The sequence below is a fragment of the Anastrepha ludens genome, chromosome 3, assembly GCF_028408465.1.
Source record: "Anastrepha ludens isolate Willacy chromosome 3, idAnaLude1.1, whole genome shotgun sequence".
Lineage (NCBI taxonomy): Eukaryota > Metazoa > Arthropoda > Insecta > Diptera > Tephritidae > Anastrepha > Anastrepha ludens.
This window is the reverse complement of record NC_071499.1, coordinates 4389105-4406711: the sequence shown is the minus strand read 5'-3', so window position 1 is coordinate 4406711 and position 17607 is coordinate 4389105. Positions and strand designations below refer to the sequence as shown.

General features: G+C 38.0%; 1 protein-coding gene and 1 pseudogene across 3 annotated transcripts in view; both read right to left on the bottom strand.

Annotated features, from left to right (window-relative positions):
- Positions 1-17607, bottom strand: part of LOC128856879 (broad-complex core protein isoforms 1/2/3/4/5) — a 93153-nt gene that overhangs the window by 11526 nt on the left and 64020 nt on the right. The window contains exon 8 of one of the 3 annotated variants that reach the window (XM_054092297.1): positions 12463-16134. The exons of the other annotated variants lie outside the window; for them this stretch is intronic. Within the exon in view, the coding sequence (XP_053948272.1) occupies positions 15383-16134 (752 nt within the window). The 3' untranslated portion in view covers positions 12463-15382. Of the gene's footprint in view, positions 1-12462; positions 16135-17607 lie in introns of those variants that run through there. 3 annotated transcript variants of the gene reach the window in all.
- LOC128856880 (broad-complex core protein-like) lies at positions 2282-12463 on the bottom strand (annotated as a pseudogene).

Below are 17607 nucleotides of genomic sequence, written 5' to 3'. Positions count from 1 at the left end.
GAAAAGTAAGTAGTACCAGTACCTATTTGGAAAATCCGCAATACTAAATTTAGTTGCTGTGCAGTTGAGTTCCATACATACAGTGGCTCACAGAAGTATTTTGTATAGTCTTTTATAATGAAAAAATTTAAAATTTATGATATATTAAGAAGATGAGTTAACTTCTCTAAAGAAAATCGGGTAATCAGCTGGCGCAAATATTGAAGAGTTAATTAATTATGACAAAAAACGTGGGTAGCAATGAGATTCTGTGCTCACAAAAGTATTTTTAAAACAGTAAAACTATTTTTCCAACAAGTTTCGTTTGTTTATTTATCTTTAACTGAACTAGGGGCTACTAGAATTGTTATAAATTAAAAATCTTATATTTCAATTCATTTCGTTTGCGCATATAAAAAATGCCAAAGAGTAGGTTGAAAAAAAATTGTATATATCTGCAAAATGAAGGGAATCTGCGAAATGCATTTGTAATATTTTTAGGGAATGTCGCTTACACCTTTTATTGGGTATTTCACCAAGCTCCTCCTTCTAAACGGTGGTTAAATTTCAAGGGCCGATGTTGAATGTGAACCACACCTAAACGTCAACGACACCGTTGGACATCTTTCTTTGGAGTTATTTGAAAGAAAAGATGTACGTCGATAAGCCAGCAACAGTTCAAGAGCTAAAGGATGAGACAATTCGGCACATTAACGGCATAGAACCTCAATTATGCCTCAGCGTCATCGAAAATTTGGACCATCGGATGGAGGTGTGCCGCCGAGGTCGCGGCAGCCATTTGGCCGATATTTTGTTACATACGTAATTAAGCTATATTAATATTATCATAATAAAGAGAAATGACAATAATTTCCTAAAAAAATTTTATTTTATTTAAAATCAATACCGGCCCTTGAAACTTAACCATCCTTTATTTCTGTCGTGCGTCATATTCTTGTCCGTAAATGAAGGGATCTGCAGTTTTAAGTCGACTTCAAGCGGCCGCTTGTTTTTTTTTTAAGGAGCTTTTTCATAGCAGAAATATTCTCGGAGGTTTGTCATTGCCTATCGAGAGGCGGCCGCTATGACGAAAATCTTTTCCATCATTTACTGTTTTTACGCCCGGAATTTCGAATCTGTGCACTTCCCAATGGTAGTCACACATCAACAAATTCCACTACGGTGGTCGCTAAACGGTAACATCCTTAATAGAAACGTAGCCGTAAAGAGCGCGATAAATAAGAAAATTGAACACTTAGCGGTAAACCGAACTCACTGATGGTCAGAGAAGTGCGTCAAATATTAAAATAAAATCACGAAAACCCCATAGTATTCTCAAGCATCTGCTGAGATCGTGCGCAGAGAGCTCAGGAGTAGGTTAACTTATGGTGGTAGTCGGTCTGTACGACCAAATCACTTAGACCTCACAGGTCCCCTGTGATACCACTGGGCGACACATTTATTTTTCTTCGCGCAACCATTTCGTCGCTCTTCTGAAGCGCAGGGCTGATTCCATCCCCACGCTAGGCAGTTCTGTAAGAGAATTGAAAAAAATATCTGCCTAGAAAACCTGCTTTGATTTTAGCTAAGGCTGGACAGTTGTGAACGAGCTTTTATTTCCATACGCTAGCAATCCCAAATATACAGCCTTTGATGTCAAAATGTGGATGCTTTTCAACACAAAGCGTTTGGAAGCAACTCCCCAAAGTTCTAATACAAAGAGGATAAAGTGCGTGAACGGAGAGCACAACAGACCATGAGGTAGAATGTCGAAATGCAAACCTCGATGTAATATAAAGTGCGGAAACACAAAATTTGATTAAAAAGTGACGTTTCGTAATCTCTTCTGTTCGAAGAATGGAGGAAAAGAACCGAATGTTGAGGCCGCGATATTGAGCAGCTTGTCCACTTTACAGAAAAAAAGCAAAATACTTTCGTGAGCATAAATTTCAATTTTTTTCTATTGTATTGCTTAGTTTATGTGAAAAATAACAGTTACTATTAAGCTTTGCTGAATTAGTTATGTGGTTTAAGCCTCTAATTCTAATAACTTTTGAAATAAATTATAAAATATATAAACATTTTAGATGAACCCGATTGCCTTCACATGCAAAATACTTATGTGCGCCACTGTATATATTTTGGTATGTAGTCGCCAGTGTGCGTAGCCTAAAACTTAAATATGCGTAAGTGGAAATTCACATAAGCTTTTCATCTACTTTAAACGAGGTCTTCTTGGCTGCCTTACGAAGGGGCACAAAAAGCAAAACGCTCAATATTTTCACATTTTTTCATAGTTGGTTTTTTATTTCAAATAATAACTCAAACAATTTTCTTACTCTCTTCTGTTATGTATTTAATTATTTACGAAAATACTTTGTCGTTTTGTTGTTGTCACCTTTTTTGATAATTCCTTTTTTACTTATTTAGTTTTATAAATTTTGTCGTTTTGTTTTACTTTTGTGTTGCTATTGAAACAATTATATTTGTATGTATGTCTTTTAGCACATACAGTAGTACATACAGTTGCTGAAGTTATTTGTTTAATAATTTTATTAACTTAATCATATAACCAAAGAGTACTCACAAGTGTAGTGGACGAATATGTCTAAAAACCTTCCACACTTTCGGAAAAGTAAGTGCCATAGGGTGCAGATTTGCGACTCGACTGTATTTAGATATATTATACAATATATTTTTGTTGTTGTTGTATTTTTAAAATCACTGCAGTTTTAAGAATTCGCAAACAATTATTTATTTTATGGAGATAGTGTTTTTAAATGATTTTATTTGCAACCTAAACCATTCAACAAAAAACTTTGCCTTTTTCATTTTTGTTCGAATAAACTGTTTGTTGTCAGCAAGAAAGGGGATCGATTGCAAAACTTTAGAGTACAAGTTGTCGATATCAATAGATCTTTTAAATAAGAGCAATAAAAAAGCTCTCTGTTGCTTTTAGTTGTCATCACCCAGTTGTTTAAACTCATTTCTCTCTCACAAATGCACATCTTTGCAGCGGAGTGAAGAGAACGCACCAGGGGAAATTTGACTGTGTGAGGTGGAAAATGTTACAACTGGAAATTGAAATCAAAAAACCTCTCTCTTCGCTCACACTACGGTCGTGGCGTGGTCAGCTGCTAACGTCTTGTGATGCACTCAATTGCCGCTCATCACTGAGAGTGCCAATGCCGGCTGGCTTTGGTTGCGGCACTCGCTTTGCTTGGTTTTGAAAACTTGTATAATTCGTATAATTCTTAGAAGGAAACAGAGATCTCAGCCATATTTAATAATATATTTTCTGAAAACATATTGCGAATTTTTCTTTTAATAGTAAATCACGCCAACGATGAAAGCTTTGGGTGCGTGAATTGTATATAGATCGACAAAAACATGGACACTTCCAGCTTTGCGCAAGCTTGCAAGATGCGAGGAACAATTCTAGAATGAATATTCATGTCAATTGAAATTAAATTACATTTATTAATGGCAAATCTCTATGGCATTTATTAAATTTTCATCAAATATTTTTGGAAAGCAAATGTAAATACAATCCCTTTAATCTACCTGAAATTCACAATTAAACGGCAGGGATGTTCACTTCTAATGCCAAAAGTTCTGTCAAATAGAACATTGAGCAATTTGAAACTTTTTAGCATCATTTTATATGTTTTGGTATTATTCTATTAAGGTTGGCAGTTATCGAAGTCAGCAAGCAAAGCCAACCTGCAAAGGGGTTTGTTTTTGAATCCAATTTTTAATGTTAATAAAATAAAACTGTTCGGTTTGAAAGGCAAAACGGTGCAATTCCTCCTTCCGTTTGTGTTCTTCATTTAAATTCCGATTTTTGATTATTTTCATGTCAACTACTCAGTAGGAATAGCTGCTAGTAAATAATTATTTTCTATAAGAAAGGCAAATTAAACTACAGTAAATTTATTTAAAATTAGTTTAAAATGAGTGCTTATAGGGATTTTGAACATTTAAGAAAAAACTTGTCTGGGCATATCAAAAATATTATCTGGGTATTTCGGGTAGAATATTTACCGAAAAAAGCGGATTTGCGGCGAAAAACTTAAGGATTTCTCACCACATTAACGCAAAAGCACACAAATTCGTCATTGTAAACGAATTTCTGGCCAAGAACCCAACGAATATTATCCAAAAATCAACGTATTTTCCTAATATGGTCTTTACTGATTTTTTTTTTTCGTTTTAAATACTGAAACTATTGCCTTATGGCAGCTATTCTTAGTCGATACTATAAAAATATATAAAAAATAAATCCCGGCACCAAAGGGCACTTGACTGTTTCGCCGAGCTCCTTCATCTATTTGTGATGGATGTGTTAATTCTTTCCGCAAATGGAGGGACCTACTGTTTTAAGCCGACTCCGAATGTCAGATAGTTTTTAATGAAGAACTTTTTTATGGAAAAATGTAGTTTGAAGTTGGCCATTGCGAGTCAAGGAACGACCGTTTTCCAAAAAAAAATATTTTGGTGTTTGGTGTTTGGAATCCAGGCACTCCGAACAGTAGACACGCATCAACTCATTCGGCTACTTTGGTCATCGTTGGTGTATGATCCGAAGCGACCTACTTTTAAGATGATATCAAAATTTTGAGTAAACAATAAATATTTTGGTTTTTATTGACCAATTCGTGATTCTCTTAATTCTCAAATTCATGCACGCTACTTTAGATGCAAAACCAGGCTGTAAATAATCTATCAAACTGAACACTGGCGTAGAACAATCGAAGGAAAGAATAGGTGCTAGCTGCTAGGGCAAATCAAGGGCACGTTATGGCACTAAGTTCAGCAGAAGGGGTTTTCTGCAGGGTGCTTGCAGCACAGAGCAATAGCATACGACCAATTAACTTTTCCATCAAGAGGTGGTCTATGTAGCAGACCCTTACTCGGCACTGAACGAATGTGACAAAATCGGCTGGTGGGATGACGTAGCAGAAGCTACGAATCGGTTAGGTTACGAAAAAACTAAGAATGTTTTAGTGGTACTTATACGAAAAAAATTAACACAATGTCACTTCGTTGCCGTCTGAACAACGACTGATTGGACGAGTGTGTGAATATGGGTGAAATTATTGTGCAGATTTTAAGGGGACAGATCCTGTAAAATTTCAAAAACATTTTTTTTTTCATAAAATGTTAACAAAGTCCCTTAAGAATATGTCAAAAAAAGTTTAGAACGTAAATTTAAGTATTTCTTATATTACAGATCGTCAACCGTGACGACTCTATTCTTTGCGTTCGAGGGCTGGGAGAGGTATAGTTACGTTGTATTTAAACTTTAGACAGGTTTTTCTCAAAACTTTAATTGTTATTGACCGATATAATAATACAATAAGTTATTGACCGATATTATGATATTAATTCTATGTGAATTTACAATTCGAAAATTTTTCGAAGCAAAAATAGTAGGATATTCGCCCCAAAATTCATTTTTTTAAGCATTTTTTTCCGCGATTTTTTGTCGTTTTTGTTTAATTCATATAGAAATTATGACATTAATAAACAAAAAGTTGTTTGTTTTTTTTGTATTTGTATTGTCACTGACGCTGCAATGCCCCGCTGCGACCTTCCTGGAAGAACTGAGTATATACCCGCCATTTTAAACGATTAAAATAAAATTTATTTTTATATTATTTTAATGTATAAATAACCTGTATGCCAATATAAATATATAAAAATATATTGACTTCTTCATTTTAAATATTTTTAATGAAAATCAGGGAAAATATGGCCGTTTACAGGTATCTGCCCCCTTAACTGGTGAACACTCCCATGACGTGGTAGCCGAAGTTCCTCTCACAATTGCTTTTTTTTCACCATATTTATTGGCCAAACCTTGTAAATCTATCATCCCTAGGTGAAATGCAGGGGTGAGAGATGTGTGGTGCAAAACTCAGTGCAGTGTCTATATCGTTCATGTTGTCAAATCCCTTACTAGCAAATGTTTCAAGACTCAATTGCACTAAAAATACTTAACAGTAGCATTTGTTTCATTAACATTCTCTGGTCAAATGGCGGAAGTTCTCACATATCAATCCCCTCTCCAGCTGGTCAAACAATTCGCGCAATCTTCGTGTGGTAGTAAAAAGTGAAGAATTTGAAAAAATAAACACAAAAAAAGACTATGCTTTTTCATGTGACTATTTTCACATTGATTGATTTATATTTGTATGTGTGTATGCATGTAAATAATAACAGATTCGTCGTTTGCTCTGGCTTTCATTGTTTATGATAAATGTTGTGGTATTTCTGTCGCTGCAATATTCATTTAGTTTATTTGATCATAATTAGGATAGTTATTATTTTTGGTTGTTGTTGTTGTTGTTGCTGTTATGACTTACGAGTTTTTATGACAATTCAAAAATCGCTCATCACTGCGCCTCACTTGGCTCTTCTGTTCCGTTCTATGTCTTTTTTTGTGTTCAGTTTTATGTTTTATGTTCTCTGTTTGCTATTTGCTATTTGCTGTGATTTATGGTCTATGGTTTGCTCGATGCTCGATGCTCGATGCTCTATGATCTACAGTAGGTCTATGGACTATGGTCTATGGTTATGTTTGTATTCTAAGCACATGTAGCTGCGTGCTATGCACATATTTATCAATTAAGAAAACAAGAAGAGATAGAGTTGCTATTTTTTGTTTTGATTACAGTTGTTATGTTTTTATTGTAGTAAGTTTTCAATATTTCCATAATGCTATATAGTTTGAGATGGAAGTAGTTTAATGGTAGTGGATACAGAGTGTATGAGAGGATTTATATATGAGTGTTTGTGTATGCGTGTGTGTGTGTTGGCGTGAGTGTTTATGTTTGTTTGGAATTGTTTATGTGTGTATGTGTGTATGCGTGGGCGTATGTCTGTTTGGAAATTAGGATGTTTGCATGTATGGCGGGTCTGTTGGTGCTGCTGATGGATTTACCTTAGAGCTATTTTCGTTTTTTATGGATGCTTTATAGTGTTTTATGCGTCCTTCGTACATTCTAAATCATCTGTAATATAAAACTAATGTAAAGCGCCTAAAAGGACACAAGTTGTAGACGTTGAACGTACAAGTGTATAGTATATGTAAATATGTATGCATGTAAATGTGTTTGTAAACAGCATTTAATTAAAAAATTCACAAAAACAAAACGATTATTACGATTATATTAACTTTTACAATTTCTCCTTCATTTTCTCTTACTCATTTCTTATATTACAATATTTAAAATATTTACAATTACCCTTAAATTACTTATTATTCAATGAAATCTAACTGTTTTTAACCATTTTTTGTTTTCCTTTTGCTTCGCTGTTGCGGCTTTAGTGTACAATTACTTTCGGGTTTCTCATTTCATACATATTTTTACATTTTATATAAAATTTTATTTGCTATTTAGAGGATTTTTATTTTGCCGTTATGCTTTTTTTGCCTTTTTTCTTATTTTTTTTTTTAATTTAATTTTTTGCTTCTTCGCACAAACTCAGTAGTTCATTTCTACATATATGTACATACATGTGTGTGTGTTTGTGTGTGAGTGTGTGTGTATATGTATATATGTACTATTTAAAGCATATATAAAAAAACGATTAATTTTCTAAACTATATTTATGTGTGTATATGTATATTAGTGAATTTAATTCGTAAGTGTGTTAGTAAAGCACTTAAGTTCAAACTAAGTATGTGTGTGTGTATATGCTATAAAAAATGAAGAAATCATATAACGCACATACGCACAAGTACTACATACGAGTGTAAAAAAGATACGGATTTCGGCGCCACTTTGCCACATAAAAGTGATTTGAATTTTCCGAATGCCAACTAATACTTAAACTTCTAATTTATTCGTGCCGGACTTAACGTGCCCGACCATATACCGTATTTTAAGTCTATCTTAATATTGTCGCATAAAAATGTAAAAAAAGAAATACCGCACGTAATGCATAAAAAAAGTTTTGAACTCCTCATGCGCCGCCGCTCGGGGCGACGCCATGACAAAGGTGGTAAATCAACCGCAAATTATAAGCAAATAAATGTTTTAAAAATTAAAAAAAAATGTCTTAAAACAAAAAAATATTTGCATGTACTTGTAAATAATAAAATTTGGTATCGAATTGTTAAAAACAGACTTTCTCCTCCAAAAATACAATATTTTATTTGATTTTTGATTTCGCTAAAATACTAAAAAAAATAACAGTAATCGTAAGTTCGCGTTTAATAAACGTTTTTTCTCCAATTTTTTGTGCAGCTAAAAAGTCGTACAAAACTCCACATTTTAGGGTGTGAATTAATTTTTGGTTTTTCTAAAATTTTACTTCTTTCGAAATGCCAATTTTCAGTCTTCTTTAAATGAAAAGCAAAAAATTATTTCTCATTTCTCATTTTTACTTTATCCTCAATATTCTAAATATAATAATGCAAAAATTTTGATTTCATCAATGTGTGCATGTGTGCGTGTGTGCACACACACATTTTTACACGTCACTTAAAATGCCAATTAATCACGAATCACAATTTTTTAGTCACAATTTCCCAATACCGATAGAGGCGTAAATATCATAAAAGTTACAAAAAAAAAAAAAAATTTTTTTAAATGTTAAAATATTTTTGTTGCATATTTTTGCGTTAAACGTTTTTTTTCATAATTTGTAATTGTCCTAAAACCTATCAGTCCTTGCTGCGGTTGCCAGCAAACTCATATCTCTGCGCATATCAAAAAACAAAAAACTAAAAAAAAAAAAAGGTTTTTGAGTTCGAAAATTTTTACTTAAGCCAAAAAGCTTTGAAATAAAATTATTACAAATTTTGCAGCCAAGCTAAGAGTTTTGAGTTTCATCAATGAGTTCATGGAAAACCGTCATGATTTTGGAAGTTTTTATTAGTTTTTGTTTCTAGATTTCTGTTAAAAAGTTTTGGAATCGAATTCACATCCGCATTTGAGAAGTAAAATTAGGAAAAAATTCTTTACAATAAATGACAAGTCGCTAATATATTTCTTTTGCTATTTACAAAGTATCATTTACGTACATTTACACGTGTATATGTATATAAATATATTTGCAGTTTATGTATATGTGTGTGTATAACGAACCTCGTCTTCTCTTCCCCCTGCGCTTAGCCTAATTAGTTTAAAACTTTGAAAATCCTATGCGCTGCCCGCAAACTTTTCATAATTTGCATATCTACACACATACAGATGTATGCCACTGTATTCGTATTGGTATGTACATACACGTCATATATTAATAGGTATATAATAGGTAAACGCTTACATACATTGGCTATATAAAGAGTGATTTCTGCTTGCATCTATGCATGTGTTTTTACATTGTTTATATGTATTGTATGTACATATGTATGGTAACAGTACAGATAAACGAAATTTCTACACGAGTTATACATTCACAGATGCTATTGTTGTTGTTGTATGTCTGCAGGTTCATACTATGTATCGAATTGAGAGTACACAATAAGTCCACTAAAGTAGTATGCGCTCGAGCGCCTATATGTATACGCCTGTAGGCTAGTATGTGTGCCACATGAGGGTGGGCATTCAGCGTGCCGTCCTCACGCACGCGTGGGTCATGCGTTTAGGTGCGACGCTTTAATTTGTTTACTTTCTTTTATTTTTATTTCAGTCGCTTTCCTTCTTATCATAAATGGGAAAACAGAATACTAACACTAATCTTGTATTGTCAACAAATAAAAATTGCACATCTCATTATTATCAATCTACCTCCGCATTAGTGTGTGTGTGTGTGTGTATAGGTGTGTGTTGCTAGTTCTCTCATTTGAATGTAGCTGTAGTTAAAAATAGTTCATGAAGCATCCCGCTCGAAACCGCTTCATTTGCATGGGTGCGTGTGTGTGTGTTCGTTTGTGTTTGTCGTTTATTTTATTTCTCATTGTCTAAGCATTGTCCAACTACACTAAGTATGTAATTTGGGAGCTTTCCGGAGTCCCACGTCAACAATTTTTCGCACACGCCTAAATATTATAAATATGGAAAACTAAAAATAAAGTAAAATAAAATAAAATTTCTCTAACAGTCTTCAATTCATGCCGAACCCATCCCACGCCCTTGTTCTCAGTAGTCGAAGCCAATAAAATGTAGTCATGTATGTACAAGTCCGCAAATATTTCTCCAGTCATGTCCGTCATGTGCGAATGTGTGTGAGTGTGTTTGTAAGCGTGAGTTCGCATGTGTGTAGGAGCACATCGTCATGTAGCTTATTTGTTCTGTCCTTCTCACTTTGCACCTGTGTGTGCGTATGCGCTCGCTACAGCATCGCTGCCAGTGCACCGTTCGGCGCTCAATCAGCTCTGCGCCTAAATTAAACTAAGGTTTTATAAAACATCTGTGCACGCGTGATGCTTTCACTAAAAGTACATTTCCATGCATATAAAAGTCAATGATGTTGTACATTGATAAATAATGTTTTGTTCGTAAAACTCAAAAAAGAGATGTAAAAAATCACAGTTTTGCATTCTTGCGTTTTTCAATTCAACAATTTTAGTTTGTTCTCGTTTTTCTCCTTCTTTTCTTCCGCTTCTTCTTTTTATTCCTTTTTTTTTTGTTTTGTTTTTTGCTATTCATAGTTTTTGTGCTTGCATTTTTTTTTGTTTGTATGTTTGCTTTAAAAATGTTCAGCTCGTTTCACTGTGGGAGGGTCGGTCGGTCGCTCGCTTTGGGTCGAACTTTTTTAGTGTTTAAAGTCTCTGCTTAATTTTCACATTTTTGGTCACTTAGTCTTTTGTGGTTTTTTTGTTTTTTTGAATTGTTCACTTCATCGGTACGATCGGTTTATCGCTTTAGTACTTGTGGCATTCACCACAGTCCATGCTGTGCTGCTCAGTGCTCTAGTAAATTCATGCGCTCGTAATGCTCGCTTCCACCGCTACCTCCACCGCCGCTACTGACACCGGCGTAGTGATCCATTTGCGTTAGGTCCACAGTCGGCGGTAGCTGGTGTCCATATGGTAAATCAACCATTGTCGTTACGGGCAGTGTTCCCTGTCCTATCGCCGACATCGGGCTCATACTGGCGGAGAGCGTGGGCGGTGGTGGCTGCGGCGTGTTCAGAGCAACATGGAAGAGCTGCTGCAGCAGGTGATGTTGATCTTATAAGAAATCCATACAGGGCTTCACCATATTGGGTGAAGACTGCTGTTGTCCACCGTGAGAGAGTTGCACTGTGGGTCCAGCACCACCTCCACCTGCGACCGCGGCCGCGCCTACAATCGGTGAGAGTAATAGTTCCGCCGCGGCGGCAGCTGCCGCAGCTGCTGCTGCCACCGCATTGCCATTGCCACCTGCGCCGACGCTATTGTTGGCAACCGCTGCGGCGCCCAACGAGCTGAGCGACTGATGCAGCCGACTGCTGGGGCTGCCACCGGTCACACCGCCGCCCACCGCGCTACTGTGATGAAAGTACGAGTGATGGTTCTTCTGGCGGCGATGGTAGATGCTCTTGTGGTTGTTGAGGCTATTCAGCGTGCGAAAGACTTTGTGGCACAAATTACAAACGGCATTATTGAGGGGCTGCAGGTGCTGCTGCTCCTTGTGCCGTTTCAGCGTTAGTTTTGTGCTGAGTAATTTACCGCATACGTCGCACCGGTGGCAGGCGCTTAGTGGCAGCGGCAACAGTAGGCGACTACTACCCCCAACCATGTCGCCACCGCGCGTCGAGGAGAGTATGCCTGCCGCAGAGCCGCCCGAACCGCGACCGGTGGGCGAAGGCGATAGCGAGGAACGGCGATGGTGCAACAGGTGGTGATGATCCAATGGCGAGCCGGTGCGCGACAAGTGATGGTGGTGGTGGGCGGACGCGGCCAGATCGTGGTGGGCGTGCAGATGGTGGGACGGTAACATGGCGAGCGGCAATTGTTGGTGGCTAAAGTGCGGATGCTGGTGGGTATGATGCGGTGACGGTGGTTTCATATGCTGCGGTGGTGGTGGTGGCGGTGGTGTAGACGCAATCACATCGGATGGTGACGAGGCGGTCGAATGATGGGATTGTATATGGTGTGGCTGCTCGCTGGCTGGTCGCTTCGGCATGCGCTGGTCTGGCGAGCGCGGACTGCAGTTGGTGGTTGAACGGTCCAAGTCGCGTTCGCTGCGCATATGGTGGGAGTGCAATTGTTGTTGCTGCTGTTGGTGATGCGGTGAGGATGATTGCTGTTGTTGTTGCTGGTGGTGATGGAGGTGTTGGTGTTGTTGCTGTTGAAGATGATGATGATTGTGGAACTGGTGAGTGGTGCTTGTAGTGGTGGCTGTGGTAGTGGTGGTGGAATGGTGGAGATGTTCGTGTTGCAGTTTTTGGTTGCTACTACTACTTGTATTGGGACTGCCACCGGGTATTATAACGCCACCAAGCAGGTTGGTACTTCCACCTATACGACATATAGGAAGAGAAGAAAAAAAGAGACAATAGTGACTTTGTTTGCTTGCTATCAGTTTTCGTTTTTTATGTATTTTTTTTAGTTAATTGTTGTATTTGGTTTGGTTTATTGTTTGTTTTGGTTTTAGTATTCTTGTTTTGTTGGTTTGCTCGTTTTTGTTATTTGATTTTTTTCTGTTTCGGCAGTTTTTTGGTGAACCCACCGTCGTTTAGTCAGTGTGTCCAGGTCTGTTAGCTGAGTGTTTTTGCTTTTGTTTTGTATTACTTGATGTTCATCAGTTCGGTTTGGTGTTTGGTGTAAATTTCGATATTGTCACGTGAGTGTTTTGTGGCTTTTTTGTGTCAATGTCTTTGTACACTAACAAATCCAGGCTCAAAAATGTATCATTAAAATTTCATAATAAATCAATCTCGACATGAAAAATGCGAACTAAATGTTCCAACGCTAGACTTTCTGGTTCTTGATGTAGAAATATTCATTCGCTCTATATGTTTGACTTTTGGCACGCATTTATTGCAGTTCTTGTTTTTGGAAACAAACTAAACTAATCCGTTATTTGTGTGAAGCCGTTTCTTTGCTCTGCCGGATTCAATTTTTGCCGCTGAAGTGGATCGACTTTGTTCTGGGAATGGGATTGTGTTTCGTTTCAAACTCACACACATACAAAAGCACAATGCACGACGAGCAGGCGCTGCCACGGCAATGAAACAAGCGCCCAGCACAGGGTGTAGCAGCACCAGACCTTGCTTTCATTGCCGGCGACAGCGCTTTCTCCGCGCGCATTGCCTTCCGGACGTAAGCTGATTGCGGACTGTGGAGTCCCAATACCATTGGAACCAATTGCTATAATTTCTCTGATCTGCGATTGAGTTACGTTGCGGCGATGTACGTAGTTGCTAGTGTTAGAATTTTGAAACAAAAACGTAAGATAAACAAAACATGCTTTGAGTCGGCGACTGAAATCGGCGAAATCACTGCGAACGAGTGAATTTTGTGAATTTTTGTTTTGGTTTTCTGTTCTTTTCGCGTTAATTTCTGAGTTGCCTGTTAGGCAAAAAATTTTGAATCATTTTTATGTAATTTTGAAACATTTTTGGCCTGATTGATTTGTAGAATTGATTTTAATATTTTTTTTTAATACCCTTTTTGTTTTTTGTTTTTGTTCTCTTTTAAGCTTTTATGGTTTTTTGTCACTAGTGTCTCTTTTGATGCTTCTCTTTCCTTTATAATCGTAATAAATGTTTTTTTTTTCGAGGTTAAAGGAGGTACACCAACCTGCAACCCACCAAGCCCGTGGCAAAAGCGGCAACACTTAGTGCGCGCCAATTTCGCCCTTGTCGGCTTCAGCTGTTTGGGTGGGTGCGGGGTGGCAGTGGTGGTAGTGGTAGTAGTAGATTTTGTAGTGGTAATAACAGCTTTCGAAGGCACGTGGAGGGGTAGGGGTGAGGTAAGGGTTGGGGGTGATGTAGTTGGCGATTTTTGGGATTCACTTATTTTTTTTCAATGTTTTCATTTTTACTTTCGAATTTTAAAAGAAATATTTTTAAATGCGTTAACTAAAAAATAATTAATTTCGTTTTGCATTCAAATAAAAAAGTGTATTTTTTTCAAATCCAATTGGAGTTTATGTGTGGGTAATTGATGATGAGAAATGTGTATTGATTTGTTGCTTGATTGGTTGCATTCGTGGTAGTGTTTTCTAATTTACAATCTCAACTATGCATAGCTTTGCGCGCTTCGAGTTGGAGGCCTCGAGGCAAACCGGTATACCAATTGGTTCCAGCACGGGCACACGATTGTGATAGCGGAAACACACATACGCTTTTACTTGTATACGCAGCGTTCATGGCAGTGGACTATTTGCATACTTTCAACATACCTGGACTTACAGTACATACAACATTCCATACACTGTAGTTGTTTCTTTGTGAAGTTTAAAAATATTTAATATTCCTTCTTTAATATTTAAAACATAACATTTTTGCGTACGCTAAATTATGCACGTATTTATAGGTATGTATGTATATGTGTATATATATGAATATAAACAAAGTTCTTTATTCGCTAACTATGTACTAGATTAACAATACGTTAATGTGCTTGTATATGCATATGTATAGGTGTATACATACGTACACATATATATGTACGAATATATTTATCAGTAAACGAATTTATTAAAAACGAACACAACTGAAGTAAAAAGTATCTCGATCGGTCGCAAAGTGCCTAAGCCTAGCCAAATACGAAGTACTCAGTGATATATCTAAAATATTTACATGCTATGATTATTCCGTTAACTTCCACCCTCGGTTGATTGAGCGCACAATGCGCAGTAATGGCGTTCACTCGGTCGCTCGGTCGGTCGGTCGGTCGGCCCTTCGCTCCACTTGAGTGATCGCGCTGTCAATTATTTGTAGCTTTTTTCGTTATAAAAGATTCATAGCAAATAGGCGGATTAAAAATACGTACATATCTAAGGCGTTATTTCTGTTGTAAGTTTGAGAACATTAAAGCCATTTTATCGGTCGCACCTTTGTTTACAGTTGCCTGTGAGAGCGCGCTTGTAACGGCCGGGCGCGTAAATACTTCGCGTCACTTGCCTGCCTCTGCTTAATCTACACTTCTGCTCTTTCCCCTCCCTGTTTAATCGTATTGCTTTTATTCGCTTAGTCGCGCTCAAACGGCATATACTCTGTATCCTTTATTACTGCTTATAAGTATTCTTATAAGCACGCATGTCTATATATCTGAACGAGATGAGTTCTTAACGCACTTACGTCCAGACCTGCCTTAAGCCTACTTAGTCTGCATAACGGTTAGTTAAAATTACTCTACACCTAAGTATGTTAACGAGCACCTGAAAACATAACAACGTTACCACATGCGCTCCTAGCGTCTACCCCAGCGCGTCTATGCGTCTTTTGTGGTTGGCCCGCCCGTTGCGTTTGCTTAAAAATTTACATTGGTCAGGTAATCAAAGTACATGAAACCCTATGAAGATGAACGATGGTTCACCGGCGAGTAGTAGGGATTGTGCATCACAGCTACGCCGGCCAAGGCCGGTGACTGTGTCACATCGGCGCCGCTTACACTCTCCTGCTTCGGCTGTTTCAGGTTCCGATGGTAGATGCTCTTGTGGTTGCGCAGACTATTCAGCGAGCTGTAGACGCGCTTGCAGATGTTGCAGACGGGCTCCTTGGTCGGACGCATGTGCACGTTTTGGATGTGGCGCTTGAGACGCGTCAACGAGGACAGGTTCTTGTTGCATGGATCGCAGCGAAAATCGTCACCACCACCGGCGCCGCCACCGCTAGAGGTGTTCAGGTTACTGCCGGAGGTGTTCAGCGCATTGGCGCCAGATACGCCTGCTGCGCTGCTTGAGGCCGCCGCCATGTTGGCCATGGCGGCAGCGGCAGCGGCTGCGGCAAACATTTGCGACTGTTGGACGGCACTGCTGGTGTTGCTGATGCCGCCGTTGTTGTTGTTACAACCGTTTCCGGCACTGCTGCTGACATTCTGTCCATGTTGTGGATGCTGCTGGTGCTGATGGTGGTGATGGTGATGATGCTGGTGCTGGGAGTTGGCCTGCATGAGGGCGGCGGGCAAGAGGCTGGACGTGTTGGTGGCGTTCGAGTTGCTGCCGCCGGCGCTGTTGCTGCTGCAATTGCCGCTGCCACTGCCATTGTTTGAGGCATTGCAGTTGGCGGAGAATGTGGTGAGATTAAGACCACAAATGCTCGAGCCTGTTGGGCGTTCGAAGGGACAAGTGGCGCAGTTAAGAGGATTGTTGTTGTGATGGGCATTTATATTGGAAATGGTGTGGCGATTGTTGAAATTGTTGATGTTGTTGTTGTAGTAGTTGATGTTGCAGTTGAGATTGTTATTATTGTTGTTGTAGTAAATAGATTTGTGGCAATTTGTCGTCAGTTGACCTGACGACAAGGTGGAAGAAAGGCATAAAACGTTGCATTAGCCCAAAAGACAAAAGTCAGTTCAGCGAGTTAGGTATTAACGAGTGGAAAAAACTAATGGTAACGGTAACTACGAACAATCTTTAACAAATTTTGCGGAAACGAAATGGAATTTCGACTGAAAATTGTACGATTGCGAATACTAATTTTTCTCTTTTCTTATTTTTTTGTTTATTTTTTTTTGGTAATATTTGTACTCTTGCCTGATTTCGCTGGCGTTGGTTGGCTAACCGCAGTCGCAGTCGCAACCAGCGCCGATGCGTAATTTAACTTTGGATTTATTTATTTATATTTTGGTTTTCTTTGCATATATTTCTGTATAGACTTATTTGCTTTTATGCTTTTATGAAATGCTGTGCTGTGCTGACACTTTGCAAATGTGGAAAAATTTATTTCTTTTTTGATTGTTTACATTCCTTAACTCGTGCGCCTAGCAGGGAAGTGGGTGGCAGGAGGGAGTGTTTATGGTTGCGAATTCGTTGCAGTTCACGCAGCAATACATACATACACAGCCTCTACAGGACCTTGAGTTGGATTTGGATTTGCTTTTGGATGGGTGGTCTGTGAAGTGTTGACTCGAAATGGTGATTTAATTTTTTTTTTCGCTCTCGACATAAAACCAGATTTGCATATCTGCGAATTTTTCACTTCAATTTACTTTTACTAATTCGCTTAGCTGCTGCATGACACATTTATATGGGACTTTTTGGTATCGTTCCAAGAATTTTGTTAATTAGTTGTTTTTGTGTAGCGTGTGTGTGTGTTCAACACCATCACCATTGTGTGTGTAGTGGAGTAATTTAATTGCGTGATATTTTTATATTTTTCTTAATCTTCTCTGCATTTATGCATTGCATAGATTTTAATAATACTTTAGGAGCTGTTGTTGTAATTTTGCAGTATAACTTAAAAGAAACATGAAAATTTCTGTACTTTGGAGGGACTTTGGTAGAGCAAACGAATTCCAATTTTTGTTTTTTACAATAGGGCAACTCCCAAGTTGCAGTGTAGTTTTTGTTTTTGTTTTGTTTGTTTTATTATTTTCTTGATTGGGGTGAGAGGAAATGCGGATACTCGTAGGGGGGTGAGCGTGAGTTATTACTTTGGGGTGTGGGTTTGGGGCTTTTGGACAGGAAGTTGGGTGCTTTCAATTTTACGCCTTCAAATTAACTACTTAGTTTAGATACAATTTTGTGTTGGAATAAAAATTTACAAATATGAAGCTGGTATGCTTTTTTTTTTAAT